The sequence below is a fragment of the Numenius arquata genome, chromosome 6 (assembly GCF_964106895.1).
Source record: "Numenius arquata chromosome 6, bNumArq3.hap1.1, whole genome shotgun sequence".
NCBI lineage: Eukaryota > Metazoa > Chordata > Aves > Charadriiformes > Scolopacidae > Numenius > Numenius arquata.
In genome coordinates, this window is record NC_133581.1 from 17,767,145 (window position 1) to 17,785,710 (window position 18,566).

At 47.5% G+C, this 18,566-nt stretch overlaps 1 protein-coding gene across 1 annotated transcript in view; it reads right to left on the reverse strand.

Moving 5' to 3' along the window:
• Nucleotides 1–17,282, reverse strand: part of TMEM86A (transmembrane protein 86A) — a 29,053-nt gene extending 11,771 nt beyond the window's left edge. Inside the window, exons 1-3 of the mRNA XM_074148746.1 lie at nucleotides 17,201–17,282; nucleotides 11,992–12,306; nucleotides 11,407–11,588 (exon numbers count right to left, since the gene is read on the reverse strand). Coding sequence (XP_074004847.1) covers nucleotides 11,407–11,588; nucleotides 11,992–12,306; nucleotides 17,201–17,282 — 579 coding nt within the window. The remainder of the gene's footprint in view (nucleotides 1–11,406; nucleotides 11,589–11,991; nucleotides 12,307–17,200) is intronic.
• Nucleotides 17,283–18,566: the final 1,284 nt, after the last annotated feature.

The following is an 18,566-nucleotide window of genomic DNA, read 5'->3' on the forward strand; positions in this document are numbered from 1 at the left end:
GTCCCCGAGCGGTCAAAAAATGCCAGTTTTGTCTGACATGAGAGCCTCCATCATTCAGCACAAGTCAGAAGCAACAGAGCTCGGCCTGAACGCTTCCCACTTGCAAATGGACCATCCTCCAAGCTCAGCCACATGTGGCAGGAGCAGTGGGTCCAAGGCAGCTATTCCACCCCCAGGGTCTCTTCAACTCCTTCTGCAAAATTGGGCTGGTTTGTTGGCTTCTCTCATCCCTCCCTCTACCCCAGCAGCCTGGGTACTCTCTTCCTTTCTCCAGTTAAGCAAAGTAAGCTCCAGCCACACTTCACAGCTTTGCTCCACAACACAGAGTTGAGAGCTAGAAATACTTGACTTCTTTTTCTTAAGACCAAGCTGTGACTCTTTGCCAGAAAAATACAATTAAAAATTTGGCACAGGCGCTCACAGTCTTTGGGTGGTGAACTCAGGTATATATTGCTGTACAAGTTCTTGGCATCAGAAAAATCACGCTTTGGTGGAGGCAAGGGAGAGCAGGCAGTGGGTGAGGATTAATCAAACTGGCATCTAACAAGGGCCCCTGTGCAGGGCTGGGCTGCTTCACACACAGCTGCACGCAGAAACGAGAACCGCGACAAAACGTTTCATTTCCAAGCCAAAATTCAGCCTAATCTCTGGATTAACCACAGGGGAGATGAAAACCTATCAGCACCGAGGTTAAAATCTTCCAGATGAGCATCTTCTCCCCAGATGCGGAAAGAAGGAAGGAAATTTGGAGCGGCAGTTTGGGCACGTGCCGCCTGGCAGCAGCCTCTCCCAGAGAAAACCACAGCTCAAGTCCCTGCAGCGCGGCAGCACGCTTGGGCACAGGGGGCACACTGCACGGCCACCCAGCTAAGCGGCCGTAGGCAAGCATCAAGAACGGGACGTTTTGTACCGAGCCAGCTGGGGAGCACGTGAGCAAGGCTCATGGTGCGGTGGGAGTGCCAGCAATGCCAGATTGCAGACGCGGCTGTTGCAAAGGCCTCTTTCCTGTTGTTTGCTCTCTGAGTGTAGCTTCTCCACCACAGACTGCTGCCTGGCCCGAGCTGAAGACACTGCTCAAGAGAAGTCTGCGCTATCCAGTGCTGCCATCTACCACCAAAACCCCCTATCACCTCTTGTATGGGAGTAAATTTCTGGAGGGGATTTTCTAGAATAGGTTTTAGGAGAAAACTGCACTAAACGCACAACGTATGAAGGCTCAAAAAGGTAAAAGAGATAGGCATTAGACAAGCTTTGTGGCCTTCTCCAGAGGACAGCAAAATAGCTGCAAGCATTAACTTTTGCGCAGTGGTCAGGGAGGGAGACGAGCAGTAGCAGACTGCAGGTGGCAGGCAGCCTTCACTTCTGCTCCCTCCCAAGTTAAGGGAGGAGGACCCCAACTGCCACTCACATAGAAGTAGCAAAGCCCCATGTTAGCAAAGCTGCAATATGAATGCAACAGCAGTCCTGTCTTGTCTTGTTGTTTAATGAAGAAATTAAAAAACACTGAGTGCTGAGAGTCACACTGAGCTCACAGAGCTGCTGACAAGGCCAGTTTGGCTCAGCAGCCAATGTGACCTGGGAGCTCTTGGACATGGCAGCTCTCTGCTGCTATACCTATCTGCAAACATCTGGGATGTAAAATAGCGTGGGGGAAAGCCACGAATAGGAAACTGGAGTCTTGCCTTCAACAGGTTCCTGTAGGAGGCCTTAGAAATGTGAGGGAATGGTCCCATAACAGCCTAAAGTAGAGGTAGGTAGTTCTGGAGCCAAGGAAATAATCCCCACCACATCAGGGCACTGCCTGTGCCCCGTGTTGCATTAGAAGTCCCCTCCTGCTCCTTGCCTTTTTAACCATGAGATTGCCCAAAGCTGTCTTGAGACACTGGACCATGGTGCTCTCTCCAGCAATTACGGAAGTTATAGTTCTCCTCTACCAAATAGAAGAAATCAGGTTTGCTTGGCTAACTGTGGTCAACAAGCTGTGCAACAGCATGTCCAGAACCTGCCTCCACTATGCAGGACCTATTGTTATCAGCAGGGAACCCTGATACCAGGCAAAGTAAGATACTGCTACAGCAGCCAACACTTTAGAAAGTACTCGGGTATCTGCCCTTGGCTTCCTAGGATGTCAGGGAAGCCTTCAAGATGGCAAAGCCTTTCTTTGGCAGATAGTAACTTAGAAAAATCAAATTATAGACAAACACTTTTCACCCTGAAGGCTCTGCTTAGATGTATGTTGTTTTGCTAGGGCTTGTTTGCTTTCTTCCATTACTAAGCATCATCTGTCCTTTCTATCAGACTGGCACAGTACCACAAGCAGGGCTATTTTAAAAACCTTTTTTGAACCTGCAGTGGTAATAATTGACTCCACATCTGTAGCAATCCTGTAACTGTCAGCAGTTTTGGAGATTGCCTTCTGGGTGCAGTCGGCAATGTACCATTGCCAGTGACCAACAATGTTAAACCAGTCAAGAATTCAAATGTCTCTGCAGGGCCGAAGGAGCTGTCACAGACAAATGCTTTCAGGGGAGTCCACTAGCTTTCAGAAATGAAAGCAAAAAAAGAGCATTTGCCTGCCAGCATCTTTTCTCAGAGCAAAGATTGCCTTTCCCTCCTGGGATTCCCAATCTTCCTTTTTGTGTAGCAGAAAGCAAACCTCTCTGAACATTTCCTTTGCTGTAACACTCACAAAAGAACTCTTTGCAGATGTTTAAAAACCCGTACCACAATGGATCTGTCTTTTCACTTTGCTCATCAGAGCTGCAGTGCTGCCACCGCAAGGGCATGCACCCTTCCTCGGTGAGTGAGGTCAGGTGGGGCCGCATCCCCTACTGCTGCCCAGGACCTCAGGGGGATGCTGTGAAGCCACAGGGAGCTTCAGGAGCCAGCCAGCACCCTGGGATGCACAGTTGGTGGCTGTCCCAGGCAATTCCTCTCACCATGGGAAGGGGCAGTTATTTGGCTTGTCACACTAAAATCCAGATAAAAAATTTCTACTGCTTATGGAAAAGTCTCCGCAACTCATCCTGGGGATGGTTTCCAGGCTACAAGTACATGTTCTCAGGAGACTTGTCATTATTTATATCACACTCTTCTGTGAAAGAGAATGCAGATTTCTTTTACCCACGAAAAGTAGTGGTAGATCTTATATTGCTCTAGCATTACCTTGGAGGGGCTGGGCAAGCCCAGCATGCTGGCTGTGGGGCACAGGGCCACAGCAGAAAGCAGCATCCCCTTGCAAGACTCGTTGCTGCAGACAAGTGCCACGCACAAGTGCCACACACAAGTGCCCACACACTGACATCTGCCCCACAAGCTGTGTGGCAAGACTGGGGCCTCTCTCCAGTCTCCTTGAGATGGGTGCAGACCCAAAATAAAATACCCCAGGGAGAACTGTCAGTTCTTTCCTTGTAAGCACCAAGAGGCAGGCTGAGTCTCTACGTAACAGGAGCGAAGGGTCTGCACACTGAGTAATTTGTCCCCAGAGCTGAAATCCATCTTTTGCCTTCACTCTCCCGTTTCCAGCCTTATTTGCACCCCACAACCCACCTCAACATTTATGTATTTGTTGGAGGGCCCCCAACAGCCCGTTGCTGAGGGGATGCATGGAAGATTGGGTGCTCGGGGAAATGGGCACTTAGCAAAGCTCTACCCTGCCACATGCTGCTTTGTCAGTAGGGATTGGTATTTGGGAGGAAAAGGTGGCCTTCCATCAAAAGCAATTTCTTCAGTAGAGAAGACCTCATTTTACCTACAATCTGTGGGCCTATGCAGGTCTAAATGAAGCAGGCATTGGTGCTGTCACAGCCCCTTACAATAACAGTTTAAGAGCCATTAGTGTAGCAGAGAAGGCAGGTGGCACATGCCAGGATGTACTAGCCCTACCAGCCATTCCCAAAGACGTGCCAAGGGTGAAACCACCTCCAGCACCCAAAAAGCACTTTTGTGGCTCACCTTTCTGGCCACACGCCAGATTCATAGACACCTGGCAGGTGAGGTTTTCACAAAAGCAACAGGAAGGCAGCACAGAGAGAGGAGGGGAAGGCAGCTTCCAGTGGCTGCAAAAGCTGGCAGCTCTATGCAAGACTTTCGCTGTACGAATCCTCGCAAAGGGCCGCAATAAGATCACCAAAATCTGGCAAAAGCAGGCAGGGTTGTGCTGGGAAACCCAGGAGGAACAGCTCAGCTTGTCTTGTGCCTAATGGAAAGCTGCCTGCGTATCATGTCCTGCAGGCTGAAAGCTTGTGAGACACAAGCTTAAAGAAATTTAGAAGGGAAGATAACAATGCACTGCAATAAAGATGTGTATTTAGAGAGATGCCACTCTGGTACCTTATAAAAAAAAGCAGTAGCCCTCCTCGTTATCATGGAACCAATATGCTTTAAAACATAGGAGGAGGTAAGGTCAAAGTCGGACAGTGGAGTCACAGATTTTATTTCCAATATCTATTCTTGTGCCAAGATGTAGTGACCTGGGCAAGTCAGTATCAGGCACAAATTCCATGAAGATAAACTAGACTCTACCAGCCAATCTCAACAGATGTGGGGTGGGCAGGTGCAAACATTAACGTGTGCAAACACTAATCCACGCACACCCAGGATTTACACTAACATATCAAGGGTTTCACTTGCAAAACCCCTGCTGTAATCGGGCTGCATATACAAACGCGGACCATGCTCACAAATGAGCATGCAGATGGTTACTAGGGTTATGCCCTTTACATTGAGGGTACAAGTCCACAGATGCATGGGACTTTAGCCAAGTGGAAACTTCACAAACATCAGTTAAGTGATAAACTTGTCATCACACTCCTTTTCTATCAGGGTTTCAGGGAAAAGCCATGCAACTTGCTTAGTTTCTCTTGCAACAGAGCACAAGTCAGCACTGCTATCCAGGCACCCTGGCTGGCTCTGATTTATGCCATAAGACACAAGCAAATAGGGATACAGCAGCCAGGCTATGTCACAGGCTCTCAGCTGGCACTGTTCTGCTGAAGCCATGGGAGACAAAATGACTCATGTAAGGGTGAGGATCTGCCCCATGTGTTTAGTATGTGCTGAAAAACGTGCAGCTTGCTTAACTTCAAACATAGCCTCAATCTCAAGCAACGATTCAATCAGAGGCTACTTGCCACTAGCAGAAATGCACTTATTTTGATATATAATCAGAAATCTAATGCTTGATGCCAACTGGCACCATTATCTGTCTCCAAAGGTGGTGTCTGGTGAGGAGCAAAAAATGGAACTTCACTATTCAAACTTCACAAAAGTCCCAAGGCAAATTCAGTAACATGGCTTGTCTCATCTCCTCTGAGCCTTGGAAAGTATATGTTTTAGGGTAATCTGTACAAATTAGTTTTGGGGAGAAAGTGTAGCCTGCTGGTAGAAACAAGGCATTTCATAAGCTCACAGCAAGGTGAATCAAAACAACCACCGTCCTCATTAACAGTCAGATCTGCAATGCGAGAGTAAGCCTGCAACATCAAATTAACATGAGACACAAGTTGCACTTACCCAGAGAGGAACTGCACCCTGTGCAATTCTGGGTCAGAGTCTACGGTGTGAGCCCCCAGGCTCTCTGCAGGTATCTAAAATCCTTCCCACCTCAGCATGCCTGAAATCTTCCAGGACAGCTCTCACCCAGCCCACCTTCCTCCACCTTTCAGCTCTGGTGGTGTGTAAGCATCTCCTAGACAGTTTTCTGCTCCATGTCACCAGGATACTTGTTCACATTCCGCTTTACATGGAGGGATGCTCCAGACTGACACACTTATCATACAGAAACCTGCCATTAGCTTAAATGTTCTTTAGATTATGGCAGTATAAGAAATGGATATAGGAAGGACACAGGCGGGCTAGAGGAAGCAATAACCATCACCTTCATTTTGGGCACGCTGCAGTAAGCAAAACCTACATCTCTATTGTAATGACAAATCTATTGGGCGTTGTGTGACATGAAGGGCAGTAGGAAAATTAAGTGCTAATATAATAGCAAGGAAGGGAGTTATATAACTAATAATCCTTTTGCTGTTCAAGAGTTTCCACACGCAAGCAGAAGACAGGTTGCAGATGCCATCTTTTTCTAAGAGTCTAATTTCACTGGCGTTATTATTTCTTTAGTATTATGCAGTTACCCACAGAGAAAGATAACTTTGGCTCTTCTATCACACTTAAGTGTATTTTGGATATAGATACTTGAACAGTAAAAGAGAACGGACAAAATGAATCCCTGTCCATTCAGAGGAATTATGTGTAAGTACAGGCTTCTGAACTGGACCCATAATCTTAATGCACAAAGCACACTTTGAACAACAGACGCGTGTGACTTGAGTGATACACTTGAGTTAATGAAGCCTTTAATCTAGAGCACTGCCTGCAGCAGTGATCGGCACTAACTGCTTAATGCAGCCACATTGGGATTGGCAAAAGTGTGAGAGAAGCCCGCACTTTCTAGCCTCCAACTTCAGTTACCCATATCTAAGCCCACCCTCTCATAGCAACAGCTACAGCAAAGAATGTCAATGTCATAGGGAAGAATGCGCAAGTTCAGTCTGAAAAAATAAATCGTGGCATGTAACACTATGCCTGGGCTCTAGCTGGCATAAATCAGCACAGCTTTTTGCTCAGGAGGAGCAAAGCTTTTAGGCTTCTCCCAAAAGGTGTGACTGACATAAATGGTACTAAGATCCTGCTAAGCTTACCTAAGGTGATGATTCCCTCCCTGACTTTACTGAGTTCAGATGTCTAGAAATATTTTCTATAATTCATTTAAATTGGTTTGTTTTTTATACAAATGCCATATTTCCATAATTGTCTATGTGGTATATAAATGTGTGTGTCTACAAGCCTCCTGCGTAATAAAATCCCAATTTATTATGTATTTAAGTAACAGGGAAAATTACAGTGAAAGCAACAATGTTGGGTATAAACAAAGGGAACAAGTAAAATTAACCTCTCTACCGTAAGAACTACTTCTGACTTAGAGGGTTGCTAACACTTTATTCATTAATGCAGAAATAATATATCCTCTATTTAAGAAGCAAAGGCTGAAACAGTTCAAAGTGTGATCTGGCTTTCTTGTTTTCAACTGCAGTTTGAGGATTATGGAGCACACTTTCCAATAATAAACCTTTAAAACTATGCTTAGACCTACTAATTGCCCATATTTGGCCATTTTAGGGGGCCAAATTGCCCATAGCTACAATTGCCCATAGCACAGAGTCCCTAACCAACATGATTTACATCAGGTTTCTATATTCATCTGGATCAGTGTGGTTTGGCCCCTCCTCAGAAATTCAAATGATACCAACCCAGTTCTCCAGCCCTATTCACTATTTGTTATTCATTATTACCTTTCAGGTTTTTTTGCCCAGTTTTTGTAAGTGACCTTCATAGCTCCCCCCAGGGACATCCTGCATCTACCCAGAGGGTCGACAAGGGCTGTTCCTGGGAGGGTTGCTGGCTGCTTCCCACCTAGGAGAAAAAAGGCTGAGGGCTTGCCTTGCTTGATGTAGCCAAAACAACATATTCCTCCCTAACTCAGCTATCTCCGTGTAAGGTGCAAACACATCAGAGGACAAAAGAGAAGGGATGGAGGTTGTTAATATATGACTTCTGAGCAAAAATCTGTCCCAAACAGAGAGTTTAACCTCCCTCCCACACATAGGACTGTGTTAGGCCATGTAAAAGTCAGGTACAGAGGGGGTGCTGTAGGAATGAGAGCCCATAGTTCATCTTGCTCAAAAATAGACACCAGTATCATCTATAACTGCTCCCCAAATAAGACCTATTCTCAGCCAATTAATGTCTTTATATTTCCTATGCCCTGCTTTCCTCAAGATGGTGTGAAGCCCTATACTAAGTTTAGCCCTAACTTTAGGGGGAAAATAAGGTCCCTTTGAGCAAGGAGCATTATGTAAATGCCAGAATGACTGCATGTCTCCGGGCTCATCTCCTGCACACTTGGCAGTCCCTTCAATCATGGTGCGTGCTGGGCAGAGAGGTCCTTTAGGGCAAGGGCTATCTCCCACAAGCTCATGCTAAAAACTGCTTAACCAATAGTGGAAAAAAAACACAACTCCCCCAAAAAACAAACAAACAAACAAACAATCAACGGGACAAAAATCACTAATGATGCAGTCTCAGAAAGGACTTTAATCAATATGAGACCAGTGATGACTGATCAACAAGGGAATTAAACCTCACATATCCATGAAGTAAATGCACCATTTATTAATACTGCTGTCCAACCACAGGCCCACACAGCTTTATGCAGAAAAAGCAGCTCTTAATCAGAGCAGTAGCAAGAAGAAAAATTTTTAAGCAGGATGCTCCTGCTTGCCTAGCAGAGCAAGCAGTGAAAGCTTCCCTCCAAGGTGACTTCCAACCACAGTGAGCATTGCTTACCAGCTGGAGCAGGACCGGCAGACAAATGCATCTTCTCTGCCACAGCCCAGCACCATGCAAGTCTAGACTCTGGCATCGGCGGGACGCCAGATCTTTATCCCAGCTGAGGACCAGGCACAATATGTTAAAAGGTACTTTGGCCCCAGACTCGTTTATTTGTGTGCATGCTTCCCCCTCAGCACATCTGAATTCTGCAGCACCAGAGACAACAGCTTGGCTAGCTCTGCATGGTGCCATGGTCTCTCCTTGCATATGGGGCAGACATGCCAAACCCCCCAGGCCATGATGCACACCTGGCAGCCAGCACAAACAAGCAGCCCTAGCTGCCATCTCTCCCAAGCTCCCTCTCTATGGTCCGTGCCTCCTTGCCTGGTTTCTTCCAGCTATCAGTTGTACAGCAGACCCGGAGCTCAGGGTTTCTGATTCTTGTCACAAGAGCATCATAAAGAAGGAAAGAGGGGGAGACGCAGGAGACCAAGTTGTGTGTAAGTAGTCAGGACCATCTGCTGCAGTTATATACAAAGGCCATCACTTTCAAAACAGGAAGCAAAATCATGTCACTCTCGGCTGTGCTCTTCTAGTGTCCTCCCCATTGCGGCTGATGCTGCAGTGTACTGGGAGAGGACATACACTGTAGACAAATCAATTCCTCTGGCTAATTTGATTCTGCCTCAGGTGCTGCCCCCACAGACAGCATCCCCATCATGTGTCATAGCAGCGACAGACATGCTGGCTCCAAACACCTGGTCTATCTATGCAGCAATAGGCAGTGCAGTACAGAGATAAGGCCTGGGCCCAAAGGGTACCACCTAGCTGTGGCCAAACCAATTGCCCACTGCTGTTCCCTTCAGCAAGCAACTTCCCAGTGGAAGCCCACCAGCTATGCAGCCACCCTGCATCCCACCCCCTGCATGGCTCCAGCTGGCAGCTGTGCAGGGGCCACACCACGCTCCCAAGCAGGACACGCTGCTGCATGACACTGTTTCAGCCTGCGCTTTGCAGACTGTAGCATGGCCAATGCACTTCTTTGGAGGAACAGCAACATGAAAACCCACCGGTGGTGGTGGGCAGAGAACTGCTCCTTAACAGGCTGAAGGCTTGCAGCTCTTTTTCTATGAGGATTTTGGAGGATGAGAAACCCTCCCACCTCTACAGCCATGGTAAACAGCTGCAGCTCTGGTCACAGCTCCCTGGTGTCATCGTCCCTCCAGCTCTCTCCAGCTTCACACCTGCATTAGTTGCCTTTGGTGAAGCAAAGAGTCAGTATGTCATGGATGAAGCCAGAGCAGAAACATACTTTGCTACACATCGAAAGGGCAAGTGAAGAAAGCAGTTGTTTGGGTTTTTTTTTTTGACGTTTTCCCTCCCAAGTTACCTTCCTAAAGTGTAGTATCTGGTACAGGTAAAGCTTTCTGGTCTGAACTACGCACACCCTTCCCAACACATACTCATGCTTTAGTCATTTGCCTCCTCTCAAAGCTCAGCTGAAATATACTCTGCAAGACCACCCTGATTCAGTAGCCTTAAAAAGCCAAGTGCTGCCTCCTTCAGTGGATTATGAACGAACCCTCCCAGTTTTTGAGCCATTCCGTTATTGTCCCAGCATAAGATTTTACTTCCAAGATACACGTACACAATTTACTGTAACCAAAAGCATTACTTAACGTTACTTAAGGATGACTTTAGCTTACGGCACAGAAGCACAAACATAGCAAACCTCTTCAGTTATTTTTTAAAAGCATTAAACAAAAAAAAAAAAAGAAAAAAAAGACTTTGGCACTACAATGGTATAATTTGCAAGCTACTTCCCTCTGTCTGTAAAGATAAAAGTCACCCCTAGGCTGCTGATGAACTTACCAGGTACATGTTAATAACTGGGGGAAAATTCGTCTGAAGTATCAGACAATACAAGCTGCTGTGCAGAACTGGCAAAGCAATTTAAAAGTTTTGAACCCTGGCTTTGTGAGTTAAGAACGGGGAAGGGACAGGATTCCTACCTGCGAGAGAGAACGCAATGGACTGGCCATTAACCACAATATTTCAAAACAGGATGACAACGGATCTGCAGGGAACTGAGATACCAGCAATAGGTGTTCAGTGCTGCAGCAAAGCGCCGGGCAACTTTCCCACCAACAGTTAGCTATTCTTACAGCACACGCATTTGGACAAATCCCTCACTTTCTAGAAAGAGGAACATGCAAAGCAGCGTGTCTAAGAGCGCAGCTTCTCTGCTGTTCTGGCCAAAAGCATTTTGTCTTCCAGCATCAAAAGACCCCCTCTTTACCTGCTGGGCCAGGACCTGGTACTGCTGGTCCAGCCTGCCATGAGCCACAGCTACTTCAGTTACCAGCTTTGATCCATCAACCCAGCTGTGCTACTACACGTCACCTATTGACAGGACAGCAGCCAGTTGCTACCTTACTGCTGGGTACGTTAATTAACCACCATGACTCCCCCATGAAACAGGCAGGTGACACCGTCCCCATCTCATGTCGATAGGCGGTGGAAGTGCCAGACTGGCTTGCTAGGGCCGACGAGGTCTCGGTGGGAGGTCACCCAGTCTATGCCACGGTCAGCCCAGTGCGGTGGCTGGCCCAAGCCATCACCTGGACAGCAAAGCCACCTCCGGGTGGTCAGGCGGAGGTGCCTGTGAGGGCAGGGAGGCCGCGGCGGCAGGAGGATGCTCCCGGGCGCTGCCACGGCGCAAGCCCTGGGCAGCTGGAGCAGAGACGCTCTGAGCAGGTGTCTTCTGCCTAAACCCGGCGTATGATAGACTCTCTTAAAAATATAAATGACAAGAGGAGGAAGAGATGGAGAGCCACCGCTGGAGCAACAGCTGCCGGGGGCGGCACCGGCGCAGGGCCGAGGTGAGCAGCAGGTATGCGGGGGGAGAGGGAGAGGGTGTCTCCGCCAACGGTCGGAGCACCCACCACCCCCCTCGGGGGCAGCACCTCAGGGACAGGGTGGGGAGCACCGGCGATGGGGGGGTGGGGGGGCTACCGGCCGAGGAGGGCGGCCGCGGGAGGGGTCAAGGGTCCCGCTGCCCGCCGCCCGCCCGCCGCGCGGCCCGCACTCACCACGGTGACGGGGGACACCATGTCGGCGGCGGGGCACGTCCTGCTCCGGCTGCGGCTCCTGCTGTTGCCGTTGCCCGCCCTGTCGCCTGCCCGCCTGCCGGGGCGCTTTTTTAGACAGGGGTGACGTCACAGAAGAGGGGGCCCCCGCGGCGAATGCGCTGCGGGGAGGGGGGAGGGCGGAGCCGGCCCCGCCCCGGGGCGGGCAGCGCGGGCGGGCGCAGGCAGGGCCGCTGCGCCGTTCGCTCGGCCCGCGGCGGCAGCGGCGTCAGTGGCGCCGTCCCCCTCCTGGCGGGGCGCCGGCCGGGTTCTGTGCCGCGTCCCCTCCCCGGGGGCGGCCGCGGCGGGGACGCGGCCGGCGGGGTCCCCGGGGGGAGGCGGCGGGGTGCGCCGGTCCTCGCGAGCCCCCGTTGCCGGGCCCTGGCGGAGGCGCAGGGGCTCCCTCCCGAAAACGGGGCCCCCGTACCCCGTGCCGGAGCAGGGCAAGGCGCCGTCTCCGCTGCAGCCCTACCGAGGAGGACTCGCTTCTCCGGCCGCTCGGTCTTGGCAGATAAAAGCGTCGGCCCGTTCAGCAAAAGGAGGGGTGCCTGCCGGGGGGTGCCAGCGGCCGGCTCCGCCGCCCGCCCGTCGGTGAACGCCCCGTTACGGGAGCGCCTCGTAGGGTCGAGGGCATCCCCGGGCAGGGCAGGCCCGCGTCCTTCGCCCCAGCACCGCCCAGAGCTGCCGGTGCCGGCGGTACCAGGCACGGGGCGAGGGGTAGCACACCCCGTGTCCCTGGCGCTGTCTCCCGTCTCGGCGTCTCCCTCCGGCTCTCGGGGTCGCCTGCCTGCGCCCGCACACCCCCAACCCCAGCCTTTCTCCTCCCTTGCCTTCCTCTGGCTTCCGCCCGCCCCCGTCCTGCTCCTGCCATTTCCTTTCGCATCCCTATTTCTTGCAGAGACCCCTGTGGCCTTCCATCCTTTCTGCTCCACCTTGATTCCTCACCACCCCCCATTTCCCTGTTTTTCCCTTTCCAAGGGGCTTCTCTCATTTCACAGCTGCCCCCTTAGCACTTTCCATTGCCTTCATCTTAAGATCCGCAGGTGCTTGGCAGACCCTCTCCCTGCAGGGCTGCCCGTGTTTTCCAGCCCAGTTCGTGGTCCCAGCAGCTGGTGATGGCCCCTGTGTGTCCCCAGGAGCGGGTCCCTCCCAGCTCACCTCCCCATCCTCCTGCCAAGGTCATCCAGAGGCTGCAAAAATGTTAGTGTTGGCACAAAGACAGGGTGAGGAACATGTAATGTGGGACACTAGAGAGTGGGATGAAGCAGCTCAGGCTTATTAAAGTGACCCTAGGACTACTTTCAATCTGTTTTTACTTGAGGATTAATATTTAAGGATGCAGGAAGCCACTTGACATGTAATATGATCTTGCTCAAAAGTTTCACTTCATAACAAAACAAACAGGTACTTAAATAGTAGATGATTAAGTAATCTACTATTTGCAGCCTGAGCAAAAGTCATGTTCGGTATTTATCACATCAAGGGAACATTTTCTTCTATAAAGAAAAAAAATATCTATGCAATTCCTTTGCAGTCTTTGTGCAATAGATTGGTATCGTGTTTCTGAGGACAAGATGTATACAGGCAGCAGTCCCAAGATCCCACACAGGACACCCGATTTATAACGACAGAGACATCTAAGTAGAGAGAGGGCAGCGTTTTGGCCCATCATCATCCAATGGGGCTGGGATGGATGCTGCATCCTTTGTGTCATTTACTGATCTAACAGGGATTTCTACTTGAAAAAAGAAACTGCAAATCTGCACTATCAGATCAAAGAGGCATTGCAGTGAAATTTGTGGCAAGTAAACCTCAATCAGATCAAAACAAACTGTTCTTTGTATAGCAAAGACCTGTTTGGCCATGGCCAGGAGACTGAGTGGTGGTCTTGCAATTTCAGTTAACATCATTCATAGGGCAGTAATATTTTCATTAGGCAAGAAAAGAAGGATAGCTTTCCCATTTTTCAGAGAGCTAGATGAACTAGAGAATGGGAAGAAATTTCATAGCTTTTCACAATGAAGGCTTTGCCCTGCTGAAATCAAGGGGGAAGTCCCTAGCAGAAGCAGCAGAAGGATACAGAAGTATTTAGATGTCAAAGGATGCAGTTAATTTGATACTTTAGGGGATTTTCAGAAGGACTGATGGACTCTCCAAACTTGGGTTCCTAATTGCTTTTGAAAATCCTTCCCGGAGCTTGATTATGTCTTGGCATTTAAATACCTCCAAAAAAAAATATCTGATCCTTGGTCCTTAGCCAAACTCTTCATCTGCTTATCCTGGCCTTTATTTAAGTGACAAGCCAGGCAGTGCAATGGGTAGGGGCTTGTTTGTGTTCGGGTATTGTCTCTGCTGCTGCAAAAGTGGGAGATGATATTAGGGTGGATGCAGTTTTGCGTTCATTCTTCTTTTCTAGTGCAGTATCTGTCTTCACTGGTTAGCAGCTGAAGCTTCAGCTACTCTCACAAATGAGGTATTTCTCCATGTCATTGATGCAGACATTCAAAATGCATTAACACTTGGGGGGTGGGTTTTCATGCTATGTTATTAGCTCAAATGAACCTATCAGAAGTGAAGGGGGAACTGTGTGCATGTCCTGACCTTCCCATCTCAAACAGGCACTGAGAAACTCAATCTCTTTAGTTTTGCTTGGGAGGCAGTTGACCTTTTGTGATTTCCGGACAGTTCCTTCCACAAACCTTTTAAAAATAGAGATTCAGAAATACTAATGGCAAATATGGTATTTGTATGTAATAAAGAGGTGGCTCCTGTGACAAAGATTTTACAACTTGAATATAAGGTGAAAAATGTTTGTTCTTTTTGTTTATTTAATACTAGATTGATTTCATGTGACTCACAGGATTATTCACGGGATGACATCCATTTTTCCACTATCAAAATAAATGCTACATTACTGATAAGTAATTCCTTGTAAGTAACCTTGGAGTATAAATTAGGAATTTGGATAGAATGGAAATGTTTTACATTTCATTTTACATTTTATCTAAATTACATTTTATCTACATTTTATCTAAATAACAGAAATAGTTTACATTTTATCTTAGTTAGGGGCATCTTGGAGTATAAATTAGGAATTTGGATAGATCAGAAATATTTTACGTTTTATCTAAATGCCAACTTGGCTAGAACAGGTCCTGGCACAAATTCCCACTGTAGAAACACCAAGCAACAGACAAAGCAAGCAAAGGGAATACAGGTTCAATGGCTTCTTAAGACAGTCAAATTTGTCTTGCTCTGTGTATGCCACGCTTTTATTGTGGTTTTTTTTTTTTTTTGCTGGTGGTGTTGCACTCCTGTCCTGACCAGTGCAGGCAAGAGAGATCTCATGTGGCTCATCACAACATTTTGTTCTATATCAACTGCAGGGATTTAACAAAAAATAGAAAATAGTTCTAATTTGGGGTGTGTGTGGTATTTTTAACTTGCTATCAGTAGGCAACCAGAGAGCAGTAATTACATGAGCATAAATTTATGGGGGTTGGGAAAAGCAAAACAGAGCATTAAGTACTTCTGTGCATGTTTGTGTTTGAGAATGATTCTGCTGGACCATGTTTGTGGTGTGCAGGGGAAAAAAAAAGAAAGCAAGAGAAGACCCATCTTTGGCAAGGGTGCTACACAGCCAGTTTTTTTCTGTAGGATCCCATGTTGTTCAATGTACTGCACATAGCCCCGTGGCACCATGTGTGCAGTAGCTCTATGGCTCATGTGAGTGTATTATTTCTTTTTAAAACTAACTGCTGTAAATTTCAATAATAGCTTAACCCTTTTTCTTCCCCTCTCTGTATTTTTTTTCCACTGGTTTAATCTCCTGTTGGAGAAATGTCAGCCCATGGATTCCACCAGTCCCTCCTAGCTGGGTCCCCCCCACAAAGCCCAGTGCGTCAGAAGTCAGCCCAGACTCAGAAGACTGTGTTGTTAAACCAGAACCAGAAACAAGTGTTACGTTAAGTGTCGGAACGGTTTTGAGACTCATTAGTGTGAGATGTCCCCAAGATGTCTCCTTGCTGACTGCTCCAAGTACAGTGCACCCAGATCCTGGGACAGCAGCGTTCATGTCAGCCACTGCAGGATACACCCAATGTAGCTTTCTATTTTGTCATATTCAACTCTATTTAGGCCCATTTGCAGTTTGCATACTGGTCATTGCACTAGTTTCTGGTACTTCTCATGTGCAGTAACCTGGTGTTTCCCCCTGTACATGAGGAAATACTAGGCTGTTTCCTTTCTATACAGATTTATTTCCTGATGCCTAGAGAAATTCAGAAAAGTTCCTTGCCTTCCCTCATGATGGCAATTCCCATAATGATAATAAACTTAAAGTATTAAATTTAGACTGCAGAATTATCATCTCAGTGAAATAAGGGGGGGGGGGGTGCTGCAAATTCACGCCTCCTGAGAGCCCTTTTTCAGGCTATTTACTGAGCCAGAAAGGCAACACATCATCTATTTACAGGCTTTGTATTTGAAAGTTTTCTTCAAAGGCATAAAATCAATTTGCTGTTTGGGCTTAATATTAATGCTGTGTGTACATGTGCGTGTACACGTATATGGAAAAGTTAGTATTTCTAGAGATGAGCATCTGTATAGCTAAGCAGGATCCAGAGTGCAGGTCCATTATGGGACTTTGCTTGTTTGTGACTGGTTTATATCCTAATAGCCGTCAAAACTAGCACATTAAAATCTTATTAAAAGATTAATAGGAAAGGAAAGATATTCTCAATTTTTAAAAATTCTCCATTCTAGAAGTAAATCACAAAATCTAAAATGTTTACAGTTTATAGAATCATAGAATGGCTTGGGTTGTAAGGGAAATTTAAAGATCATCAAGTCCAACCCCCCTGCCATGGGCATGGACAGCTCCCCCTACATTGGGTTGCTCAAAATCCCATCCATCCTGACTTCCAACACTACCGATCATGGGGAATCCACAACTTCTCTGGACAACCTATACATAACCACCCTCATCATAAAAACCAATTTCTTCCTTGTAACCAATCTAAGTCTACCTTCATTCAGTTTAAAAACATTACCCCTTGTCCTATAACTACAGGCATTGGTAAAAAGTCTCTCTCCACCTTTCTTATACACTAAAGGGCAGCAATAAGGTCTCCCCAGAGCCTTCTCTTCTCCAAGCTGAACAACTCCAACTCTCTCAGCCTTCCTTCACAGGAGAGGTGTTCCAGCTCTCTGACTATTTTCCTCGCCCTCCTCTGGACCTGCTCCAGCAGGTCCATGTCTGTCTTGTACTGAGGATGCCAGAGCTGGATGCAGTACTCCAGGTGGAGTCTCATGAGAGGAGAGGAGAGGGGCACAATTACTTCCCTCAACCTGCTGGCCACGCTTCTTTTAATGCAACCCAGCATTTCTGGGCTGTGAGTGCACATTGCCAGCTCATGTCCAGCTTTTCTCAATCCCTTCATCTTCATCCTGTACTGGGGCTACCCTGGACAAGATGGCAGCGACGGTGTTGCAGGAGGGTCTGAGGTCCCTCAAAGGTACATATATATATATGTATATGTTTTGACATCTAGGAGGATCTGTTGCACGATCTTCCCAGGCACAGAGGTGAGGCTGACTGGTCAGTAGTTCCCATGGTCCTCCTTTTTACCCTTTTTTAAATGGGTAAAAAGTCCCCTTTTGCCAGTTGCAGAGGACTTTACCTGATTTCCATGACTTTTCAAATATGATGGAGAGTGGCTTGGCAACTACCTCAGTCAATTCGCTCAGGACCCTGTGATGCATCTCATTGGGTCCCACGGACTTATATATGTTCAGATTCCTCAGGCTGTCTCAAACCTGATCTTCACTTATGATGGGAGGAACGTCATTTGCCCAGTCCCTGCCTTGAGGTTCAGGGGCTTGAGAGATGTGGGAAGAGACATTACCGTTGAAAACTGAGACAAAAAAACATTTGAGTACCTCAGCCTTCTCCATGTCAGTTGTCACTACTTCTGTCTTATTTACTGGGTGCTGGTGGTACATTTTCTTTAATCTTCCTTTTCTGTGCAACGTACCTGTAGAAGTCCTTCTTAGTATTCTTCACATCCCTTGTGAAATTCATCTCAAATTGAGCTTTAGCTTTCCTGATTCCATCCCTATACATCCAGGCAACATCCTTCTATTCTTCCCTGAATATATGTCCCTGGTTCCACTGCTTGCGCATTGCCTTCTTAAACCAGGAGTTCCTTACTCTGCCATGCTGGTGTCCTGCTTTCCTTTCCTGATTTCTTATACATGGGACTCGAGAGTTCATCTGCTTTAAGAAAAATGTCCTTAAAGAGCTGCCAGCTCTGTTCAGCTACTTTATCACTGAGGGCTGTTTCCCAGGGAGTCCCATCCAATAATTCCTTAAAAAAATGAAAGTTTACTTCCTAAAATTCAGGGTCCTGACTCTACTCTTCATTTGGCCAATATCCCTCAAGACTGTGAATTCCACCAGGGCATGATCACTGCAGTGACAACCAACCTTGTCGTCTCTAATTAGTTCATCCTTGTTAGTAAGCAATAGGTCTACTAATGCTTTTCCTCTGGTTGGGCTGTCTGTTACCTGGATTAAGAAATTATCCTTGATGCACTCCAAGAGTTTCCTGGATTGCTTACAGCTTGCTGTGCCACTTTTCCAGGAGATACCAGCGTGACTGGAGTGCCCCAGCAGGATCAGAGCATGCAAGTGCAATGTTTCCTGTAGTTGAAGTAAGAACGCTTCCTCAACAGGCTCCCCATGCTCACGTGGCCTACCGTAAACACCAACCACGAGGTTTCCTTTGTTGTCTTGGCCTCAAATTTTTACTCATAAGCTGCTCTCAACCTGTTCATCACTATTTTTCAAAGACAGTTCTGTGCAGTCAATCCATTTTTTTACATGGAGAGCAACCCCCCTTCCCTTCCACACTTGCCTGTCCCTTCTGAACAGTTTATAGCCATCGACTGCAGAGCTCCAGTTGTGTGATTGGTCCCACCACATTTCAGGAATAGAAATGTTTGTTTCCCATCAAATAGTTTTATATCTCTGTACTATTCTTTTAA